The sequence below is a fragment of the Muscardinus avellanarius genome, assembly GCF_963383645.1.
Source record: "Muscardinus avellanarius genome assembly, chromosome: 18".
Classification (NCBI taxonomy): Eukaryota; Metazoa; Chordata; class Mammalia; order Rodentia; family Gliridae; genus Muscardinus; species Muscardinus avellanarius.
In genome coordinates, this window is record NC_137804.1 from 36,081,438 (window position 1) to 36,102,971 (window position 21,534).

The 21,534-nt window shown below is 48.6% G+C and overlaps 1 protein-coding gene across 2 annotated transcripts in view; it reads left to right on the forward strand.

Moving 5' to 3' along the window:
* PTPRG (protein tyrosine phosphatase receptor type G) overlaps positions 1–21,534 on the forward strand; it is a gene marked incomplete at both ends in the record, with an annotated part of 780,672 nt that overhangs the window by 658,033 nt on the left and 101,105 nt on the right. For both annotated transcript variants that reach the window (XM_080714880.1, XM_080714881.1), the window contains 4 exons: positions 6,432–6,616; positions 10,253–10,361; positions 18,428–18,477; positions 20,659–21,322. In XM_080714880.1, coding sequence (XP_080571006.1) covers positions 6,432–6,616; positions 10,253–10,361; positions 18,428–18,477; positions 20,659–21,322 — 1,008 coding nt within the window. The remainder of the gene's footprint in view (positions 1–6,431; positions 6,617–10,252; positions 10,362–18,427; positions 18,478–20,658; positions 21,323–21,534) is intronic.

The following is a 21,534-nucleotide window of genomic DNA, read 5'->3' on the forward strand; positions in this document are numbered from 1 at the left end:
TAGAAAGTTTTGCTGGTTAGGAAATTTTTGGCTGGAAGTTGTTTTCTTTCAGAGTTTGGAATATGTTACTCCAAGCCCTTCTGGCTCTCATGACTTGGTTTGGGAAGTCTGGAGTGATTCTAATTGGTTTGCCTCTGAATGTCACTTGGCCCTTTGTTTTTGTTGCCTTTAAGATTCTCTGCTTGGCTTCCACATTGGTCATTTTGACAATTATGTGGTGTGGGGATCCTCTTCTCCGATCCTGTCTAAACAGGGTTCTTTAAGTTTCCTGGACCTGCGTATCGACCTCTTGCTCTATGTTTGGAAAATTTTCTGCTATTACTTCCTTGAAGAGATTGTTGATCCCTTTGGTTTCACCTTCTTTTTCCCTCCTCTATTCCAATTATTCTTAGGTTAGCTCTCTTAAAATGGGCCCATATTTCTTCAATGTCAGATTCCTGCTGTCGGATTTTTTTTTCTAATTTAGAAACTATGCATTCATTTTTGGAGTGATCATCTTCTAAGAGCAAGATTCTATTCTCCATGTGGTCTAATCAGTTGTGTGTACTTTCAATTGAGGCCTTTACTTCATTAATTGCATCCTTTATCTCTTTTTGGCTCTCTCTAAATTCTTTTCGAAACACCTCTATTATTTCTACAGTTATTTTCCTGATTTGATCTTCTAGAAATCTCTGATTTTCTGTTTTTTTGGGTTCTGATGTTGTGGGGTTGTGGGCATTCATTGCTCCATTTTTATTCCTTTTTCCCATGATTTCGGAAGTTTGTACCTTCTCTGGGTTCTTCCCTTGGGTCACTAAGACTTCACTTAAGGTGCTCTGAATCTCGAGTCTCAGTTCCCACTACTCTTTTACTGGGTTGTATCGCAGAGTCTCAGAACCAGGTAGTCAAGCGAGGCTGCTTTAGACCATGGGGGGTGCCAGGTTGGGCGTTCTCCTATGGTGTGATATCTCTGCCACCGCCACTCCCCCACTGGGTCAAGTCCCTGGGAGTGCTGTACTGGGATTTCTCCTCTAGGGGCCACAGTTTGACTCACTGTTGTTGAGTGCGCCAATGGAGCTATAGTGGACTTGGTGAATTCGCTGCTGCTGCCGCCCGTGGCAGTATGGCGCTGCTGCCACGCCCTCGGCCATGAGGCTGGCGTATTTCTTCTCTGGTTTTGCTCTCTGCTCTGAGTCCCTGCAGGGTGAGCTGAGCCCAACCTCTGGGAGCTTTAGATGCTCCCTACCCCCAAAAATCTGCCAAATCCTGCCTGGCTGTTCCACAGCAGCTCACCTCGGCTCGCTATCCGCCGCTCCTCTCTGGAGCCTGGTGGGCTGTTGAGTGCGTTCGTCTGGAGCTGTCCGGTGAAGTCGCCTCTGCCGCCGGCAGTAAGGCGCTGCTGCTGCGTCCTCGGCCATGAGGCCGGCTTATCTCCTGTCTGGCTCTGAGCTCCATTCTGAGTCCCCCTCCTCTCTGGGGACTGGTGCTGCAAGGAAAGCTGGTGCCCGCCGCTCTGCGCCATGGCTCCAGCCACAGCACTGTGATCTGGTTTCTTTCTGGTGTTTCGTTTTTGCAGCCCTCTTTTTCTCTGTCCCTTGTAATTACATTTTTTGTTTCTCTACTGATGGTGTTTTCTGACTATGAAAGGTGCTGATTTTGTAGTAAAAGAGATTGGTTGTTAGCGGGGCTCGTAAGCCTCACTTTTCTCTGTCGCCATCTTCCCAGAAGTCCTCTAGCTCTTTTATTTTAAATGAAATATTTTATTTTATTTTATTTTATTTATTTTTAATATGCTTTTATTGGTGCATTTTGGTCTGATATTATAATGTAAATAAGGTTGACTTTGATGTACATGCACATGGCTCCTGGTGTCCCCCACACCCCCTTTGCCCCCTTCCCAGTACAGAGTATTGATATTGACGTTGGTATCTTCACACGTGTCCACACAGTCGATGGGCGCATTTCCATTAATGAACCTCACTCTTCCCACTCCCCTGCCCTTAACCACCTCCCTGGCTCCACTGTGGTTTCTCTTCCATTATCTGGAGTCCCTCTGGTATCCCAATTACTCCCTTCCTTGTGCATATTAGAGAAAACATATGACCCTTCACTTTCTTTTTTTGCAAGTGACATAATTTTGTTCTTTATTGCTGAGAAGAATTCCATTGTGCGTATTTCCCATAGTTTTGTAATCTATTCATCTGTTGATGGACACCTAGGTTGGTTCCATTATGAATTGTATTGCTATAAACATGGGTGTGCATATATTACTATAGTTATCTGATTTCAGCCCTTTTGGAAAGATACCTAGGAGTGGAAAAGCTGCATCATACGGTGGATCCATTCCTAGTGTTCTGTGGAATCTCCGCACTGATCTTCATAAGCAGCTGAACTAATTTGCATTCCTCCATACAGTGTAGAAGAGTCCCTATTTCCTCACATCCTCACCAACATTTATTGTTTTTTGACTTCTTGACATTGCCATTCTGATCAGGGCTGGATGGAATCTCAGCTTAGTTTTGATTTGCATCTCCCTGATTGCTAATGATGTTAAATATTTTTTCATGTATCTATTGGCCATGTGTATCTCTTCTTTGTGAAGTGTCTATTCAATTGCCCATTTCTTGATTGAGTTTTTTTAGTGCAAAGTCTTTTAAGTTCTTTGTATATTCTAGATATTAATCCTCTATCAGAGAGATAACTGGCAAAACAGAGAAAACTTTCTCTTTAGACCACTGATGGTTTCCTTTGATGTGCAGAAACTTTTTAGGTTGATGCCATTCCACTTATTAATTCTCGTTTTAGTTTCCTGAGCTTTTGGTGTCTTGTTGAGCAAGTTTCTGTGCCTCTATGTTGTTGTTCTGTGCCTCATAGTGTTGAACCTGTGCCTCCTCTAGTAGCGTCACCATCTCTTGTCTAACTTCCGGGCCTTTGATCCCTTTTGAGTCCTGTGCAGGGTGGGAGGTTAGGATTTAGTTCCATTTTTCTATAAGTGGATAACCAGTTTTCCCAATACCATTTGTTGAAAAGGCTATCTTTTCTCCAGTGTATGCGTCTGGTACCTTTGTCAAAAATCAATTTCTATAGTATGTGGATTTATTTCTGTATTTTCTGTTCTGTTCCATTGGTCTATCTTTCTGTTTTTGTGCCAATACCATGTTGTTTTGCTATAGCTCTGTAGTATAATTTGAAGTCGGGAGTTGTGATTCCTCCTGCATGGTTCTTATTGCTGAGATTTGTTGTTGTTGTTGTTGTTGTTGTTTTTAAACAACTTAGCCTCACTAAGTTGCTGATGCTCTCGCTAAGCTCCTTAGGCTGGCCTCAAACCTGTGATCCTCCTGCCTCCACCTCCCAAGTAGCAAGATGGTAGGCGTGCACCACTGCTCACAGCCACTTGTTCCTTTGTGCTTATTATCTATGCAGCATTGTGCTTTAGGGTATTTCTTGGTTGCAACAGAGGAATCAAAGCTCACTGAAACCAAAGCTGAAAATATTTTCTAGGTGGCTCTTAACAGAGAAAGTTGGCCAACCTCCATTCTAGGTCTTCCTAGTATTCTACAAGGTTTCCTTCAAGTCTTTTTCCAGCAAAAAAAACTAACTGTTCCAGGTGGGTAGAGCAGAGAGAGAGTAGAAGAGAAGTTTCTGCTCTTCTCAAGGCCTGCAAACCTCAACACATGTCTAATGTGTTGCCTGGGGCAAGCAAGGTCTTGGAAGGCCTCTTAATTATAGAATTCCCTCCCTGGCTGCTGATCCCGTTAGAGAGAGGCCGGACCTGCCTCCTTCCTTAACTCAGTATTTTTTAACATGTGGAGACAGTGGGATTCTGTACTTCTCATTCAAAGCAATGAAAGCAAGTCCTGGTTAATTACAAGGAAACATACCCATGACTTACTGAGTAAAATGTAACAGGAAAAATTCATTAGCAGAGCCGCACACACCCTGTTTCATTACATTGAACTATATTTGTGGACTTTCCCATCTACATGAAGAGAGAGGTTTCTGTCCAGATGTTAGATCCCCGGATGTTCTCAGTGGTTATCTGTGGCTACACTGAGATTTAGGGTGATTCTTTTAACTGTTTTCTTCTTTGGAAACATGACTTTAAAAAATTAACACATCTTAATCTGCCCAAGAAACCCCCACTTTTTCATTTTAAAATATAAATAAGAATAGTTGCATCTGCCTGTGGGTGACAGAAATATTTATGTGGCTGTGATATAACTGCTAGAGAGACCCAGTCTCCTACAGCTTAGCATTAATTGGAGCGGGGAATGGATGGATAAATAGGACATGGAAGGAGGTGAGAGTAGATGGAGAAGTTGGCTCACCATTCCGAGCTGTAGAAGAACCATGTAAAATCTCCTTGGTTCACTGTTAGTATTTGGGAAGATGGGGGTGCAGATCTCTCTGCTGTCTGGAGAAGCCGCTTACTAAGTCCAGGTATTTAGAAACAGTAGCTTGGCGCCACCTGGTGTCCGAGCCGTGTCATGGCGCCCTGGGCATCTCCAGAAACCTGCCTTCAGATTCTTTGCTTGATGTTCCTGCCCTGTGTTTGCGGCAGGCAGGGATGGCCCGGGGCTCTGCGGGCGGTGGGGATGCCTCATTAATTTATCCCTTCCTTCCTGTCTCAGTCACACAAAGTGAGTCTCACCAGCTGAGCTGCGGTTTGGCAGCTGAAGAGCAAAAAAAGAAAAACCACCTCCCATCAGAGCCCATCTCGGCCTCTCTCCAGCAGGGAGCCTTCACGCCGGCCTGTGCACCTCTGGCAGGAACACTGTCCCGCTTACTGGGCCTGCCTTGGGCTTGGGCTCCGGGGTGGAAAGCTGGGGAGTCAGGCTCGTGATGGGCTCCAGGGGGTGAGAGCTGAGCCCCCGTTCCCCAGCCCACCGCCTCCGCGCCCAGCTCCTGTGCCAGCCTGCGTGTCCACCTCAGCACCTCCCTCTCCTCCCTACCTGGCCCTGCTCCAGGTCTCCCAGCTGTACCTCCTGTGAGCTCTACAGCCTGCCTCCCCAGCCCTGCTGTCCCCTGCCTCGTCCGCAGCAGCTAGCCCCATAGCAACACCTGCCACCACCCCTCCACACCAGGGACACCTGTGCTCAGCTGGCATGCAAGGGGTCCTGTCGAGCAACCTGATTATCATCCTCAGGCTCAGGTCTTTCTAGAGGCTTCCAAGGCTCACGGGAGAACGAGCTGAATTTGAGTCTAGCCCCCAGCTGTCCCAGCTGCACCCGGCACTGCTCCAAGTGTCCGTGGGCCTGGCTCACCCCTCTGGCCTGGTTCCTGTGCCTCCATCTTCTACCCTCCCTTCTTCCCCAACTTTCCCTCTTAATTTCCACACATCTCTTCCCTGGGCCATAGCCGAGGCACCTCTTCCTCTCCTGTGCACAGAGAACACCATGTCCCACTCCCCGCTCGGTCCTCCTGTTCAGCATCAGCTCAGATGCGTGATGCCCTTGCAAACCTTCCCCCCTGTACACCAGTGTTTCTCAGCCAAGAGCAGCTGGTCCCCTGAGGGATGTTTGCCAATATCTGGAGACATTTTAATCATCACCTGGGGAAGAAGAGGGTTCTACTGGCGTCCAGAGGGTGAAGGCCAGGGCCGCCACTGCACGGTACAGTCCCCAAGAGCAAAGAATCCTGGCTTATGAGGTCCAGGGTGCTGACGCTGAGAAAGCCCCCTCCAGACAGATGGAGGCTGGCCTGTTGCTCCCCACACCTAGAGGAAGAAGTACCGTGACCCTTTAAACCTCCCAGTCACCCCGCATGAGAAGAGGACTTAGCCTCCCCTTTCCCTGTGTCCCAGATAAGGTCACTCTTTATGTGTGAGCTTTTGCTTCTAAACCAGTCTCGTGCTAAATCCTATTATTTATGCTCTGACCTGTTGACAGTATAGTTTTGCCTACCGCTTTAGTTAGTTGGGACAGTTCTTAAGTCGGTTGTCCTGGCTTCCTCAAAAAGTCCTTCGTGATGGAAGCCTGATGGTAGTGCTAGGTCACGGGAGGATAAAGGGAGAGGATGGCCAACAGGAGTGATCTCTGAGACCCTGGGGACTTGAACATGGGCTATGTGAGATGACATTCATGAGTTAATATTTCATTTTTTAGGTATGACAGCGGTTTCATAGTTGTGTGGGAGAATGTCCATAAGATAGGAAATGCAGGCCAAGTAATTTAGGGTTGAAGTATTGGAATGTCTGAAACTTGCTTTTAACTGAAAACAGGTGTGTGTGTGTGTGTGTGTGTGTGTGTGTCTGTCCACATAGGTAGGTAGATGGAAATTCAGGGATGGAGAACAGAGATGTACCCATATTACCATCAAGTTGACATAAGTACTGGCAACCTGGGTCTTTTCTTTGCTAGCGTCTCGGCTCTTCGAGGCTGACATCTTTAGGGGTGCACGGTTGAGGGGTGTATCGTGGGGAAGCCCCTGACCTTGGTCATGTGTGTCTTCAGTTTGCAGCTCCCCGCCCATCCACATGAAGGTGCAGCCTCTGAACCAGACAGCCCTGCAGGTGTCCTGGAGCCAGCCAGAGACCATCTATCACCCGCCCATCATGAACTACATGATCTCCTACAGCTGGACCAAGAACGAGGACGAGAAGGAGAAGACGTTCACAAAGGACAGTGACAAAGACTTGGTAAGGCTCTGAGCCAAGGCCCACGCCGTTCTCCCAGTCCCGGGGCCTCTGCTGCGCCGCTCACCAGGCACTGTCCAGCAAGCCAGCTCAGTGCCTCTGTCCTCAGGCTGCCCACCAGGGTGGACGGCGGTAGGGCCTCCTGGGCTCCATCCTGACCTTGTGGCCATTGCCTGCATCACCTGAACACCTAGTTAAGTTCTTTGTGTTTATCTTCCAAGGCTGACTGCTTTTGCTGTCCTTATTAACAAACAGAGCATCCATCAGGCCCTCTCTGTCTGTTTGGATACTTATTTACACATAGTAATGCTTATGGAAGTACACCACAATTTCTCACATACAGCAAGCACTGTGTAGTCAGCTTTTTTTTTTTTTTAATCACTCTTACCAAAATACCTGATAAGCACAACGTAGACAGGGAAAGGTTTATTTGGCTCATAGCTTGCGAGGTTCAGTCCGTGACTGGCTCCAAAGCAGAAGCATCATGGCAGTAGGACCTGGTGGAGGAATCTGCTCGGCTCATGGCTACCAGGAGTCAGTGGGGGAACCGCAGGCAGACTGAGGCCCCAAGGCCACAGCCCCCTGACCCACCTCTTCCAGCTGGGCTTCACCTCTGAACCTAGCTGCACTGCTCGACATCTGAGGTTTTGGGTGGCATTCCAAATCCAAACCATAACACACTTTATAATATTAACACTTTATTATAATTATTCCCTCTCTGCCACCTTCTCTTCCCTCCTCCATCTATGCCTGCTGCTGTCAGCACCACCCTCCTGCTCTCCGCAGCCCCCAGCAACCCCTTCTCGTCTCCTGTGTGCCACCTCACACACTCCCATGACCCGCGGGACACCCGTGGCCATGTAATTTCATCTCTGTTCCCCAGGCCTCAGCTCCTGTACCATCTGACCTCACTTTGCGCTACCTGGGCACGACCAACTTCTCCTTTTTACATTTGCATCAGTGCGGTGTGGCACACCCGAGAGCAGGTGGCTTCGGAAGCCATCTCTTCCCTTATCAGAGCGAACCCTCCACCAAGCTCCAGTCTCTAAGTCTTCACACAGAAACTCAAAGTGACACGCTTGGGTTTGAAAGCCATGCTGCGTTTATTGTTAATCAAAGGAAGCCTTGGAATAATGAAACCCATAATTGTATATGCACATGAAAAACGCGGTGGTGCCGAGTGGGATTCTTAATGACCGTTATCACTCTTTTCCTCCCAGTACCGAGTCCTCGGGGTCCATCCAATCAGTTATAGAATAATACTTCTCGTGTTTCCTTAGATGAAGATCCTTTTACTTCATTTCCATTTATATTTTCAATTTCCCCACTAGACTCTGTTATCTGGGTCACATTAGGGAACAGGGAGCCTCGTGAAATCAGAAAGGAATCTGTTGAAAGGCACCCAAGGTTATAACGCGGTTTAACCTTTCTCTTGTCACAGCTGGGTGTCCGTAAGGGACTTTTCTCTCTCTGAAGTAGAGCTAGCTTGCATTAATCAGCAAAAACTATCTAGGCGCTTACTTAGTTTCTGGTTCTATGTGTAAAATAATTAAACATGCAAAGATGAATAGATACCAGCTTGAAGTGAATTCTAATAAATCCCGCCATAGATGGACTGAAGATTTTGCTCTTGAATAGAAGATGGGGTTGGAGGGTTAGAGAATGAGGCATAAATTAGTTGCAGAGAAGGGCAGAGAGAGATCCAGAAAAACATGCTTTGATAGCAAGTTGTTTCATAAGAATATCTAGGGGCTGGTTATTTTCTTGGGGACACACAAAATTAATTTTCTTAATTCCTCTGCACATCAGGAGTGCTGACGCGATAGCAGCAGAGCAGTTCTCCAGCTCATGGTTCCTGGGGCCCGGGAACCTAAGGGTGGCATTTCAGGTCAGCAGTAGCCTGCGTCCTTCCTCGGCATGCTGGCCGGTAACCTGTGGGGTGGGTGCTGTTACCCACCTTTTCCAAAAGTGAGAAAGGAGGCCTGTGGTCTTCAGCAGGATCTCAACCTACAGCTCCCCCTGGGAAGCTGCCTTCCAGGTGACAGAGAAAGGTGTGGCCACAGTAACACTGACACCAATTCACGGGTCTCGGGGGCTGCCCCAGGTCAAGAGCAGCTGTCTGTACACAGCCCTGAACACACATTTCAAGGATGAGACATCTCCATGAGGAGCCTGGAAATTGTTTGCTTGCTTTAAGAAGCACGCGCTTCTGCTCCTTAGGTGGACTCCACTTTCACATTTTCAAAGGCTGCTGGAATGAAACATTGAAGACCAGTGCCCTGGATTTGGCTGGTGATACTTGATCTGAGAGTTGTCAGCCCAGATAGGAAATATTGTAGGATTTACAGTCCATACAGTCTCTGTCATAACTACCCAACTCTGCCTTTATAGAGTGCAAGTGGCCATAAGCAATACATCAGAGAGTGAATGACCATGGCTTTGTGCCAATAAAACTTTATTTATAAAAACAGATGGTGGGCCAGATGTGGCCCGCGGGCCATAGCTGGCCATCTGCTGTGCTAGACCAGTGGCGATATTTCTGCTGCTCGGTGCAGTGTGCTATATGCAGGGTTTGCCTGGCCTGTATTAGGAAGTCTGCACAAGTACCCAGAGGTGGCTGCTCCTCTCCTCGCTGTGTAGTTTAAGGTGCCACAGGCTGTCTTGGAATCACAGCGAGGGAATGGTATGCCCCGCTTGGGACCGGGGGCTCTGCCTCGGGCTCCTGCTTCCCACTCCATGTTCCATTGTCAAGATAGGCCGAGACTTCAGACTGCAAAGAAACACACATGCAGAGAGTTTCTTATTGATCTTACGTCTGCATGGCTCTGGAGAACATGTGATTGATCGTTCCAGAGGCTGTCTGGAATAAATGATAGTTTAAATGGCGCAGTCATTGTGACAGAAGTCCAGGCTTTGTGAGTATAAAGGTGCCGAAGCCATAGTCCAAGCGATAGTTGAGAATGATGCTGGCGGTGGGCGTGTTAGTTCACACCTGTAATCCCAGTACATGGGAGGCTGAGACAGAAAGATCACAGCTTTGAGGCCAGCCTCAGCAACTAAGTAAGACCCTGTTTCAAAATGAAAACTCAAATCGGGCCAAAGGTGTAACTCAGAGCAGAGGTAGAATGTCCTTGGTTCAATCCCTGAGCCACAAAAAAATTAATTAATTTACAAGAACAACAACAAAAAAAAGAATGGTCTGTCAGTTGTCATCCTCCACACTTGCACTGAAAACAGGTTCTCGTGCCCGGTAGTCAGGGTGGTCTACTCCCTCCAAGGGAGCTGTGGTCAGTGGGAGCAGCTTTCAGCCTTGGCTGGGACGCTCAGGTTTGCCTTAAAATACCAGGTGCGCCTGGCTTTCAAAACCACCTGACTAGCCGGGCGTGGTGGCGCACGCTTGTAATCCCAGCATTTGGGAGGCTGAGACCAGAGGATCGCGGTTGGTGGCCAGCCTCAGCTACTTAGGCCCTTTGCAACTTAGTGAGACCCGGTTTCAAAATAAAGAATAAAAAATAGGGCAAGGGGTGTAGCTCAGAGGTCGAATGCCCCTGGGTTCCATCCCCAGACCTGCAAAAAAAAAAAAAAAAAGAAACAAAAAAATTACACCCACCTACCCTCTTTTCTCTTTCCTCCCTGCAGAAAGCCACCATCAGCCACGTCTCGCCCGATAGCCTTTACCTGTTCCGAGTGCAGGCCGTGTGTCGGAACGACATGCGCAGCGACTTCAGCCAGACGATGCTCTTTCAAGGTGAGCCCGACTCCCGCTTCCTCCCGCGGAGCCCACAGCCTCCTCCCGCTTCACGCTTTGGGCTTTTCCTGTAGGACCGTAGGAAAAAGAATGTGAACTCTGCCTGAGGACCACGTAGGGACCTGAAATACCCAGAAAATCCTGGTGAATTACATAGATCATTGAAGTTGGAGGTTTCATAAGCCAGAAGAGAGGAGGAAACGCTAAGCAATTTTTGTGCATGTTTTTGTTATTTTCCAGCTGTGGGGAACCAGGCATTTGGCCTTTGTCCCACCCGTTGTCTAGTACTGTGTCCTCTCACCAGCTCACCCCAGGTCGTGTTGTCAGATATCCTCTTTGGAGTTCCAGCAGGATTCCATTTGCTGTTCTCAAGAACTGAAGACCTTGGGACGCAGCTCAGCAGTAAAGTGCCTGCCTGGCCCAGGCCAGGCATTCTAGGTCCATCGCCAGTACCAAAAATCAGTCAAACAGACAGAACACCTGGAGCCCTAAAACAACGGAGTCATCCTTCTCCTGTGCCAGCCACGGACAAGCCCAGCCTGGAGCCCCTTGAGCTCCCTGTGATGGAGATGCGTGCTCCTGCTGACATAAGCACGGGAGAAAGTGCCGGGGCAGACCTAGGGTCAAGCAAGTGAGACTTTGCCGAGGCGCAGAGCTTAAAGAGGTGCCCCAAGTTTTTGTAGTCAGTCAAGATATATAACACATTAATGAGATGTTTGTTTTTAAAAGCCAAATTATCACAAAGATTTCATAAGTAAAATATTAAAATTTGAAGCCAGGTATGGTGGTGCACACCTATATTCCCAGTACGTGGGAGGAGGCTTAGACAAGAGAATCACAGGTTTGAGGCCAGCCTTGGCAACTTAGCAAGACCCTGAGACCCTGTTCCAAAATATATGAAGGGCTAGGAGTGTAATATAAAAGGGCTTAAGGTAGAATGCCCCTGGGTTCAATCCCCAGTATACATACGTACATACGTACATACATATATATACATGCATTGCACGTACTATTAGAATTTTAAATAAAGATGGGTACTTGTGTCTTTCAGTGAAATCCATGTGCTTAGCATGCAGGAGGCCCTAAGTTCAATCCTTAGAACCAAAACTATAATAACAATAATACTTTTAGAAGTTAAGATAGGCTATACTGTTTGACTCGTCCAAACCTATTTCTGTCTTGGCTCCAATATTATGTACAAAAACAGGCAGCCAGCCTGGTGCCAAAGTGCAGATTTAGTCTGATGACAGGCTCTGCCAGCCCCATGCAGTAAGGACCGGGGCGCTGGTTCTACTTCTCCGTCCTGGCCTGCCCCACCCCCAGCTTAGGGCCCTCGGCTGTCCCATCTGGAAAATGAGAAAGCTGTGCTACAGGGCCGTGGTTCTCTCCTTTTTTTGACTTGTGGGCCGGATGAAGCCTTTGGATCTTTTCCTGAGCAAATGCCAGCCTCGTGCATGTGAATGCAGGCACGCGGCAGAGCACATGGGTCACGGACGAGCAGCACAGTCCTGGGCTGGAAGCCCATGAGACATGCACACTCGTGGGCCCCTCCCACACCAAGGGCTGCACCCCAAGAATCTGAGGTCTAGGAAGTTGTTCCTGGGGGCCAGTGGTGTGCCCTTTAGGGGCTGGCAAGTAGCAGGCTGGAGCTGGGGCTCCTGAGTAAGGCCTCAGGTGAATGCCAGCTGCAGGTTAGCAGCTGTGCCACCCTGAGAACTTATCTTGAAGCTGTAGCTTGCTATTTCAAACACTGCTGCTATATTAATAGTACCAACCTCACCGGGCCGTGGTGGGTGGCATGGGGTACTGTGTGGTGAAGCAGGAGCCTGGTATTCACTGCTGGCACCATTGGTAGGCATCTCCTCTGTGCAGGCTGACTATCTCTTGATGAAATGCTTGGGATAGAAAGAGGTTCACGTTTCAGAGTTTTTAGATTTGGGAGAGTTTGCGTAGACTACCAAATGAGCATCCCAATTCCAAAAATTGGGGATCCAGAATCCAAGACCATTTGGGCAACACGTCAGGGCTTACAAAGTTTGGGGCTTTGGATTTGGGGAATAGGCACTCTCCCTGTATTAGATTCAATAAAAATAAATAAACAAATGATGAAGCTGGAGTTAGAAGCCCCCCAGTATAAATTTCTTCCAGGGTCCCTTTTAGCTGGAAAATTTGATGTGTAGTATTTAAATATTCTTTGCTAATGATCTCATCTCTCCATTCGAGCCAATTGAAATGAGCATGGCTGTGTTTTTCCTAAGTGAATCCTGCTTGCCGTGTCCACCTGCTCTGAACGTTCCGTTCCCCTTCCTGTACTGAGTTGAACCATGAGCCAGGGCCGGGTCTGCACTGGCCCAGAGGAGAGACCAGGAGGCCAGACTAGGAGCTCACTGCGACCGGCCCAAACTTGAGACATAAATCACGGTCGGGCTCCCCTGTGCTCCCGCCGAGAGCCTGGGCACTGCAGAACTGCCTTCCTGATTAATCGCCCCTGCGCTGCCTGGCTTCTGCATGGACTTTGAAAAATTACATGTTTAGAATCTAAGGCAATTCAACAAAGGCCGTGTCAGCTATAAATTCAAGGCAGAGTGTGTTTTAAGTGTCTGAACATAGTGGCTCTTTGCAAATGGCCGGTGTCCCTTTTGTCTTCGCCCTCCTTTGCCCACACGAGTTGGGCATGTGCTCAGTCTGTTTACTGTTCTCATCCCTGTGTGTGGATAAAGATGCAGGGTCTTTCTTTACACATCCCCACAGTGCCTTCAGCATCCTCCCTACGATATCCTCTCATGCCCCGTGAACATGCAGATCTGGACCAAGGTGGGCTTGCTTATCTATTCTGCTAGGCCAGGGAGGTGCTCGGGAGCAGGAGGAAGCACTGTGCAAAATTCGCCCTCTGTTGGACTTGAATTTTAAAAGGAATGAAAGAAGCTTAGAGAATTTCATAGAAGGCTTGTTCTCCATAATTAGGTTTCTTAGTAATAAATTTACATCTGATTTGGGAGCCTGAGGAAGCAGGGCGGAATGTTTACCTTATTACAGTAAATATAACAATATTAGATTCTGTATAAGATAATAATTAGTATGCTTACCTCTAAGGTAGAAATAACAGCAGTAAGAATAGCAAGCAACAGGTTTGGAGTAGCTCGAAGCTACAGAGCGTGGTGACAAATTATTTCATCTGAACCTCACTTGGTCACAGCTGCTACTGCAGGGATTATTTTACAAGTGGGGAAATAATGTTGGGGTGCAAATTAACTGGAGAAAATCCCTTAGCCACTTAAAACAGGTTTTTTTTTTTAATTTTTGGCACTAGGGATTGAACCCAGGGGTTTCTATTTCTGAAGTATACCCCTAGCCTCTTTTTAAATTTATGTTTGTGTAGTTTTTTTGTTTGTTTGTTTGTTTGTTTTGGTGGTACTGGGGTTCCTGGAAGCCCTTCTACCTCCGGGCTACACTCCCAGACCTATTTTTACATTTTTATTTGGAAACAGGGTCTCCTAAGCCAGCCCACGTGGCTGGCTTCAAACCTGCACGATCTTCCTGTCTCTGCCTCCCAAGCGCGGGGATTACAAGCGTGCGCCACCACGCCCGGCATTTGTGTAGTTTTTTGTTGTTGTTGTTTTTTGTTTTGTTTTTTGTTTTGTTTTGTTTTGTTTTTTTTGGTGGTACTGGGGTTCCTGGAAGCCCTTCTACCTCCGGGCTACATTCCCAGACCTATTTTTACATTTTCATTTTGGAAACAGGGTCTCCTAAGCCAGCGCGCACGGCTGGCTTCGAACCTGCGCGATCCTCCTGTCTCCGCCTCCTAAGCGCGGGGATCACAAGCGTGCACCACCACACCTGGCATTTGTGTAGTTTTTGAAATAGGGTCTGGCTCAGTTTCTGAGGCTGGCCTCAGACCTGAGATACTCTTGTCTCTGCCTCCCAAGTGCTGGGATTACAGGCGAGTGCCAACATGCCTGGCTGTTGGGTTTTCTTATTCTAAAGCCCAATTCCTTCCATGTAGCAATGAACCAGCCCAAAGATTAAATATGACTCAGTACCCCAAAGATTAAATATGACTCAGTACCCCAAAGATTAAATATGACTCAGTACCCCACGTCTCCACCAGCGAGATAAGCAGGCCCACTCTGTGTTCACAGGCACCCGACACTCTCCGTGCTCAGGCAAAGGGGGTTGCTCGAGCTTTTCCTTTGAGCTGCAGACCCATGATTCAGCTTGGCCAAGCCCATGGATCCTCTCCAAGAAGAATTTTAAACAAATAAGTAAAATACATGGAAGAGGAACCAGTTACATTCAAATACAGTTGTCACAATATTTTAAACAGATCTGAGACACAGCGGTATATGTATTTATTCTATTAAGTACTAAGTGGCAGGTGGCTGGTCTGTTTGCTGCTACAATTTCTGACTGGGAATGAGTACCCATGGTATTCTCAAAGAGCTGCAGCAACCCCGGGGCAGGACCCAAACATGGTGATTAGCATGGTGTGGTGGTGCACTCCTGTGACCCTAGTACTTGGAGGCTGAGACAGGAGGATTGCAGCTTCAAGGCCAGCCTCAGCAACTTTAGCAAGACCCTGTTTCAAAATATGGGCTAGGGGTGGGTGTAGCTTTGAAGCAGAATGCCCCTGAGTTCAATTCCTAGCCCCACACACAAACCATGGTGGTCTCCCCGGGAGTCAGAACCACAGGCCTCGGGACTGCAGCCGAGTCGTGGCCTGCCGCCAGCATAGAGGATGCAGACTCCTGCAGGAGAGGTGAGCCAGAACAGATGTCGTTCCCGCTGTCCCTGGAGCCCAGGTTGAGCACTCCTGACCCGAGAGGTCCTGGAGGAACTTCCTGCTCGCCAGGGCCCCGGGGCCCCGGGTGGAGAACGTTCAAGACTAATGAGTAGCCGCTTCTGGCGGAGTGGCCGCGGAGCTGGCCGGCCTTCATTACAGCCCTCCGCAAAGGGCAGGTCGGCAGGTCTTCTGGGAAGCCTCGCTCTGTGTTAACGAAGGGAGGTGTGTGCACCTGCAAAGGCCTGGGGAATCGATCCCTGAGCAAGTCCGTGATGGCGGCAGGCTGGCTTCGGCCCCGGGGAGACCGCTGCGTGCTTCCTCGCTGTCTCGTTTGATCTGGAATCTGAACAGGTGCACTGACGTCTGGATCCTGCTGTCCTCCGCACTGGTCTCTGCGCGGTCACTTTCCAGCCCTGCAAAACGAATGTGTTATTAAGCCAAGGAGTGCAAGCTTGGGGCCAGGTGTACACAGGAGCAAATAAGGGGGAATCGGGGACCATAGCCCAACTGAGGGCGACAGACCTATTGTCACAGACCCCGCTAGATGTCACCCTTCCAGGAGGGGAGCCCGCTTCTGCCAGTGCTGAAGTCCTTCAGATAATCGGGAAACTGGGATTTTGAGATGGAAGCTACTGTTTACAATGTTGATAGAAAATTCAGGTTGCTTGTTTTTATTTTTCTTTTAAGCTGCAGGCCATACAAAAATATATGTAGGTCACTTGTCGTTTCTGGTTTAGGTAAAACCATAGCAGGTACAAATGTTATTTATTTTGGTACTTAGCATTTTTTTGTTAATTTTTAATGCAATGTATATAGCAGATAAGCTTTCAGTTTATAATACTGTTTTTTTGTTTGTTTGTTTGTGTTTTTCGGGTCTGGGGATGGAACCCAGGGGCATTCACCCTCCGAGCTATGCCCCCTGCCCTATTTTTATTCTTTATTCTGAAACAGGGTCTCACTAAGTTGCGGAGGGCCTCACTAAGTAGCTGAGGCTGTCCGCGAACCATGATCCTCCGGTCTCAGCCTCCCAAATGCTGGGATTACAAGCCTGCACCACCACGCCCGGCCTACTAATGTTTTATAAATAATCACCAAAAAGCTTGATTTTTTTTCTGCATCATATTATTTAGCATTAATAGGCGGAAGCAACCCAAATCCCCGTCAGCAGATCGATAAGCAAATGTGATATAAACGTACAGTGGGCAATTATTCAGCCTTAAAAAAAAAAAAGAAATTATTATTTTTCTATAGTACTGGTGGTGAAACCCAGGGGAATTCTAACTCCGAGCTACACCTGCAGCCCTTTTAAAAAATTCTTTATTTTGAAACAGGGCCTCACTAAGTAGCTGAGGCTGTCCACGAACTGCAATCCTCCTGTCTCAGCCCCCCAAAAGCTGGGATTACAAGCGTGCGCCGCCACGCCCGGCCAAACGGGAGTCTGACACATGGCATAACACGGATGACCCTTGAGGACATATAAGTAAAACAAGCTAGGCACAAAAATGCAGATGTGCGTGACCGCACACATGAAGAGGTGAAGCCAACGGAGCGGGAAGTCAGTGGAGGCCGCCAGGCTCAGGGCAGGTGCGGATGCCTCGTTGTTTTGTGCTTAAAGAGTTGCAGTTGTGCAAGACCCAGTGTAGGTGAATGGAGATGAGTGGGGGTGCTGTTTGCACAACACGGTGAGCGTTCTTAACACCACTGAGCTAAACACAGAGCGGCGGTTAAGGTGTGAAGTTTGTTGTGTGTCTTATCACACTTAAAGAAATTTTGTCCAGTCATGTCCTATACAGGAACAAAGCTGTAGAGGGAAATGAATACCGCAAAGGGTAAGGCGTGGTTAGTATAAAATGATTCAAGCACATAAAACAACAATGACAGCATCTAACAGGATTTTGAAACACAGAAATGAGGGACACAAGCTAAAGCAGGCGAGTGGGGCTTGGTATAAGGCACTCCGAGCCGGGCGCGGTGGGCGCGCTTGTCATCCCAGCACTCGGCGGCTGAGACCGGAGGATCGCGGTTCGCGGACAGCCTCAGCTACCTAGTGAGGCCTCTGCAACTCAGTGAGACCCGGTTTCAAAATAAAGAATAAAAAATGGGGCAGGGGTGTAGCTCGGAGGTCGAATGCCCCTGGGTTCCACTCCCAGACCCACACAAAAAAAAAAAAAAAAAAAACACTTCTTGTATTCTTTAAGAAGTGGCCAAGTACTAACTTATGATCAACCCTAATAAGTTAAAACGCATATTAGAATCACTAAGAGGATAATAGAAAAAACGACAACCTAAAAATAAGAGGAGGAATAATGTAGTAATACGACTCCATTTAAATAAAGCTTAGAAACCAGGCATAGTGGTGCAGGCCCGCGAGCTCAGTACTTGGAAGGCTGAGACAGGAGGATCGCAGCCTCTGACTTAGTGAGACCCTGTCTCAAAATAAAATGCACAAGATGTTTGTGTAACTCCCCCCATCTTCGGAGACAGATGTTCTCCACTGCTATTTATTTATTTATTTATTTATTTATTTTGGTGGTACTGGGATTCCTGGAAACCCTTCTACCTCCGGGCTACACTCCCAGACCTATTTTATACTTTTATTTATTTGGAAACAGGGTCTCTTAAGCCAGCGCGGCTGGCTCCGAACCAGCGCGATCCTCCTGTCTCCGCCTCCCAAGTGTGGGGGATGACAAGCGTGCGCCACCACGCCCGGCTTTCCACTGCTTTGCTAGAGAAAAAGTTTGTAAAGTAAAATAGGGCTGGTAGTGTAGCTCAGAGGTAGAATGCCCCTGGGTTCAAGCCCCAGTACGAATACATACATATGTATGAAGTTTGGAAACAGACACAACTCTGGCAGAGGTCAGAACACGGGCCACCTTTGGGGCAAGGTACTGACTGGATGGGGACACAAGCAGACCTTTTCTCCAGCAAAGCAGTGGAGAACATCTGTGTCCTAAGACGGGGGAGTTACACAAGTATCGTGTGCATTTTACTCTATGTAGTTGTACCCCAATAAAACGGAAAAACATAAAATTATTTTTACATTAGTAGATTAAGAAACAGGGCTGCAAACTACCGAACATTGCTTCCCTGCATATTTTTGTATGACTGACAAGCAAAGAAGGGTTTTATAGTTTTTAATGGTTGGAAAAAACCTGCCCGGGAATACTATTTTGTGGCATGTGAAAATTATATGCAATTCAGATCTGTGTCTATAAAGTAGTGTTTTGTCAGAACCACACCAGTAAAAATGGCATATTGATTGCACTTTGCTTTTTTTATTTCTCAGCTAATACCACCCGAATATTCCAAGGAACTAGAATTGTGAAAACGGGAGTGGTAAGTGGAGAAAAGTGGTTGCTTTGTCCTGGTGGGCTGTTCATTTGCGTGCAGTTACACCTGTTACCACGAGGTGGCAGTATAATGTTGTTGAATGGCTCACTGAGAAGTACTTACCAGAAAAATCACCCATTCACTCTTTAAAATTCAACACATTCTGAAAGCAAGTTGTGCAACAATGCTAGTGGCTTATATTGTATAATTGTGTCAGTATAAAGGTCCTCCATATTTTCAATTAGTTGGAATCCTGAGGATCAGATGTTGCAGTAATACCACAGGGTTAATTTATCCCAAGCTCAGAGGTGGTCTCCTGCCCAAAACTATATGCATTTCCACCTTTCTGGACACATCTAAACTGATGTGCCCGTTTCCCCACTCCTGGTACGATCAATAATCATTATAGGATCCCTAGTGGTGGCGACCATAACAGCAGTGACCTGAACTCTGTGTGCCTCCTGGATGTCAGGCACAGACTGCTGACTTCTAGAAAAGCCATGATGTGGGTATTACTATCAGCCCCATTTTACCAATGAGGAAACCGAGGTCCAGCGTGTCAAAATTATGAGCCCAGCCTCACCCAGAGAGCAGTGAGCGGTCATAAGCTCAAGCCATGCCTGAACTACAGGTGTGTACCAGTATGCCTGGCCTGATTATTATTATTTTTAACTATATAAATACTTTAAAGGAAGCCTGGCTTCTCTGTGTCCGGTTCTTTTTCTTATGTGGCATTAGGTTCTCAGGAACCAGCTTTGGAACTCCTCTTGGCTGACACGATCACACGTAAAGTACAAAGTTTTCAGTGTAAGCCTTGATGAGTTCCTGGGTTATCCTGGTCGTTGGTTCTTTTGTTTTGCTATATTTTGACAGGACAACAGATTGAACCCTGGGCCACTCTAGTACTAAGCTACATCCCCAGTCCTTTTTTAAATTTTAATTTGGAGACAGGCTGGTCTCAACCTTCCCATCCTCCTTTCTCAGCCTCCCAAGTAGCTAGAATTACGGGCGTGTACCACCATGCCTGAATTACAGGTGTGTACCAGTATCTTGGCCTGATTATTATTGTTTTTAACTATATAAATAATTTAAAGGAAGTTTAGATTCTGTGCCAGCTAATATAAACTAAAATTAATATCTCAGAACTGCACTTGTTTTCCTAAAATAACTTATGTGAACAAAACTCCATAAATAAGCCCCATTTTTGTGTGGTGGTAGGGATGAGCTGAGGCGGCCCCGCCTCTGCACCTCCTAGCCACCGCGCCTTGGGCAAGCGCTTTAACACCTTCCTGGCCTGTGAAGTGGGGCGCTTGTTACGTGGAGATCTCAGCGTTTTTGCCAATGTTGTTGCCATCTACACAGGCATAGATTTTGCCATGGAAGAACACAGAGGCTCTGACAGGTGCAGTGTCCATGCGGCAGTCATTGTGGAGATGCAGAGATGTAAACCAGTTCCCAGTGCTTACCGTAGAGAGCGCGGCTGCCGCCGCTGACCCTGCCACGGCACGCCTGGGCGACCACGTTCGCTCCCGCTACAAGGCGGTGGAAGCAGACCGGATTCCAAGTCCCTCCCTGACCTAAGAGCTAGGTGTTCACCAGAAGCACCAATGGATGATGCATAGATAAGGGGCCCCCGCCCTTCACTGCCACCCCAAAAAGAGGGGTCTAGCGGGAGGTGCCAGTTTGTTACTTATTCAGTGTCTTTGGACCAACTTTAATGCCACTTACTTTTTTGCACTTAGCCAGCCTGAGCAATGTCACTTCAGACTTGTGCCACGTGCACTGGGAAAACCTCTTAATGCATTCAAAGTAACTAGACAGCCGGGAGTGGTGGCACGCACTTGTAATCCCAGTGCCTGGGAGGCTGAGACAGGAGGACTGCAGGTTGGAGGACAGCCGCAGCAACTCAATGAGACCCTGTTTCAAAATAAAAAATAAAACAGAGCTGGGGAGGGTAGCCTAGAGGTAGAACACCCCTGAGTTCAATCCTTAGTAACGCACGCACGCATGCACGCACACAGAGTGGGGCACTCCAGGGCCACCTCTGGTCAGCTTTTTGCCATAGTTTCAGAAACCTCAGAATGGATGAATAAAACTCTCCAGGGTTTGACAAGCAGGTGGCCCTCCAGGCTCTGGTTACTGATTCGCCCTGTCTTCCTTTCTTCCCGCACCCTGCGACACCCTCAGCCCACAGCGTCCCCCGCCTCTTCGGCCGACATGGCCCCCATCAGCTCGGGCTCCTCCACCTGGACGTCCTCCGGCATCCCCTTCTCCTTCGTGTCCATGGCGACCGGGATGGGCCCGTCGTCCAGCGGCAGCCAGGCCACGGTGGCGTCGGTGGTCACCAGCACGCTGCTGGCCGGGCTGGGCTTCGGCGGCGGCAGCATGTCGTCCTTCCCCAGCACCGTGTGGCCCACGCGCCTGCCCACCGCGGCGGCCGGCAAGCAGGCGGCGCGGCCCGTGCTGGCCACCACCGAGGCGCTGGGCTCCCCGGGCCCCGACGGCGACGCGGCGCCCACGCGGGATGGCGAGGGCGCGGAGGACGGCGACAAGGACAAGGACGAGAAGAACGAGAGTGAGGACGGCGAGCGCGAGCAGGAGGAGGAGGACAAGGACAAGGATGCCGAGAAGAAGGAGCGCGGCTCGGCCACGCCGGCCGGCCAGCCCCAGCCCCGGCCCCGCGCCACCGCCGCCCCCGGGGCCCCCGGCGCGCGCCAGGACCAGGACGGCGGCCCGGAGACCTCCGCCACCCCCGGGCCCGCGGCCACCGACCCCGCCGGGCCGTCCAGGCCGCCCCTGACCCGGGGGGACCGGCTTCCCGAGGACAGCAAGTTCATCACTGTCGACCCAGGTGAGTGGCCGCCCGGGCCCCTGCTGGGGCAGCTGGCTCTTCTCAGAATTCGGGGTAGCTGGTGAAGGCTGAGAAGGAAGTTAACATTCTGGGCATTACACCTGCCCCGATGTAAAAGCTGTGTGCCGGGCGCACGTGCGTGTCCACGCCTGTGCCTTCCTTTGTCTCCCCTTTAGCCCTCTTTTTTATCATCATTATTATTATTATTAGCT